At 52.2% G+C, this 2,192-nt stretch overlaps 1 protein-coding gene across 1 annotated transcript in view; it reads right to left on the bottom strand.

Moving 5' to 3' along the window:
- Window positions 1–2,192, bottom strand: part of ADAMTS2 (ADAM metallopeptidase with thrombospondin type 1 motif, 2) — a 112,382-nt gene that overhangs the window by 108,600 nt on the left and 1,590 nt on the right. Inside the window, exon 3 of the mRNA XM_008585249.1 lies at window positions 1,987–2,182. Coding sequence (XP_008583471.1) covers window positions 1,987–2,182 — 196 coding nt within the window. The remainder of the gene's footprint in view (window positions 1–1,986; window positions 2,183–2,192) is intronic.

Here is a 2,192-nt window from a genome sequence, read left to right as displayed (position 1 = left end):
AATTTTTAAAAATTAAACTAAAAAGTTCTATTGGAAAAAATAATAAGTTAAATCAAAAATTTAGTTTTTCAATCACACCAGCCCCCTTTCAAGTGTTCAAGACCCAGGGTGTCTAGTGGCTGGGACAGAATGAGAGCATTCCTAGTGCCCTAGTCCACATCCTGCAGTGGACGGGACAGAATGAGAGCATTTCCATCAGTGCAGAAAGCTCTGTGGGACAGCAATGTTCCAGAAGGTCGCCCTTTCTCAGAGTCACGCTTCCTTGATGCCACTGCTCCCCAAGAACACCGACCGGTCCTGCATGCCTCACATCAGCACTTGGGACGCTCTCCTGGGTGTGCACACACTCTCAATGAGGACACAGAGCCTTAGAGGGTATTAACTGTCAGGGCAACGCCGCACTCCCAGCTGGGCCGCACCTTATCTCTCTCGGCCACACTGCGCTCTCACAGTGGGAGGTGGAGCTCAGATCAGAAGCGGAGACACCCCCTCCCCCAAGAGTCTCCCCGAGCCCCAGGAGTCTCTGCCACGCCCCTCTGCCTCTGCAGAGCCCACTGCAGTGCCTAGGACCTGCACACATTCAATAAATGCCGAAAAAATAAAGGCACATCTGCACAAAACAGACAGAGCTCAACTGCTCTTTCTCAGCTCCTCAGATTTATCTCCTAAAATCCTCTTTCTGTTATGATAAAATTCATTTCAATTTAAGAATTCTTATATTTCTCATGCTTTTCTAGAAACTAACCATCCCATGATCCAGAATGAGGGTACAGCTGGATCACGAGGGTGCGAATGAAAGAACTGAAGTTAACTGGCAAAACCAAGAGAAAGTTCTAGACTTCCTCCAACCAGCTCTCTGTGACAAAAGGACCCTGCACACCAGGGAAAAGGTTGATTTGCCTCCACTAGCCTCACGAAGGTTCCCCACGGGTTCCCCAACTGCAATCAGAGTCCCTGCTGGACTTCTCGAGGATGATTCCTCATGTGCTGTCACTACATCAAGTATCGTCACTGTTGTGATGGCAAAACCTCTTTTTCTTTAGAGACTGAAAACGTGCTCGGCTTATTTAGAGACAAACCCCACCACCATCAACGCTGCACCCATGTGTCTCACATTCCAGGCCAGCCCTGCTCCTCTCTCCCACTGGTATTCTCCCAGCAGGACTCAGCTGAGCCAGACACAGTTAGAGGTGAGGGCTGGGGGCTTAACCCCAGTCCCCCAGAGCCTGCATTTTGGAAGGCTGGATGCCCCACATCCCTGTGGTTGCTCTGACCCGCACAAGACAGAGAGAGGGGAAGGGTCTCCACACCACACAGGACAGGTGCTGGGCATGCACCCGCGACCTGTTCAGCATCCTCCTGCCTCCCACCTGGGGGGGGAATTGGAATGCTTTGGGGGTGACCTTTTAACCTCTCAGCATTAGGTAGACAAGTGGCAAGTGCCCAAGAAGACTTAAGTGACGCATGGACACTCCCTTAAATAGGAGTGTCAATCTTCAATCCCTCTGACTACTCAAGGAGAAGCCTAGGGTTGGTGTCACTCTGTCTGTCCCCCTCTCTGACATACACTAATCTCCCTTTTTGACAGAAAGTGAGCTACGGTTCAGAGCCAGCAAAAGGCAGGACTGTCTAGCTGGGGTTGAATAACGCGGCTTCACGTTTTACTTTTAGGTTACCTTTCATGTAAAGTGTTTTCCTTTTTAAATAATTTTAAGTTCAGAAAATGGCAAACGTCAAGAAAACTGGTACGCAAACGGCAGGAGTTGTGAAAAAGTGCCTTGGAGTGTCAACAGCCTCACCATATCAGAATCATCCTCAGCCTGCAGATGAGAAAGCAGGTTCAGCGAGGGATGCGCACCCGTTCTCATCTGTGGACCCAGAGAGCCTCCCTGTGACGACGTCGGTACCTCCCCCTACACAAGGAAGCTCGGGGGACCTGGCCCACGTGGGCCTCTCCCCACCGCGCCCGCCCCCCAGCGCACTTACGATGTTCATGAGCGTGAGCAGGTACTTCTGCACGTGCTCCTTCCCGTGGAACTGGACTACGGAGTCGTCCACGCCCAGCAGGACCTCGATGTTGTAGTCGTCGTCTGCAGTGTGTCGGCGTGTCCTCCGCCGCGAGCTGTTGACGCGCTCCTCCAGGATGCCCAGGGCTCGGCTGAGGCTGTCCGGGCTGTCCGGGCTGTCCGGGC

Source organism: Galeopterus variegatus, unplaced genomic scaffold (assembly GCF_000696425.1).
Source record: "Galeopterus variegatus unplaced genomic scaffold, G_variegatus-3.0.2 Scaffold3506, whole genome shotgun sequence".
NCBI lineage: Eukaryota > Metazoa > Chordata > Mammalia > Dermoptera > Cynocephalidae > Galeopterus > Galeopterus variegatus.
This window is presented reverse-complemented; position numbering and strand designations above follow the sequence as displayed.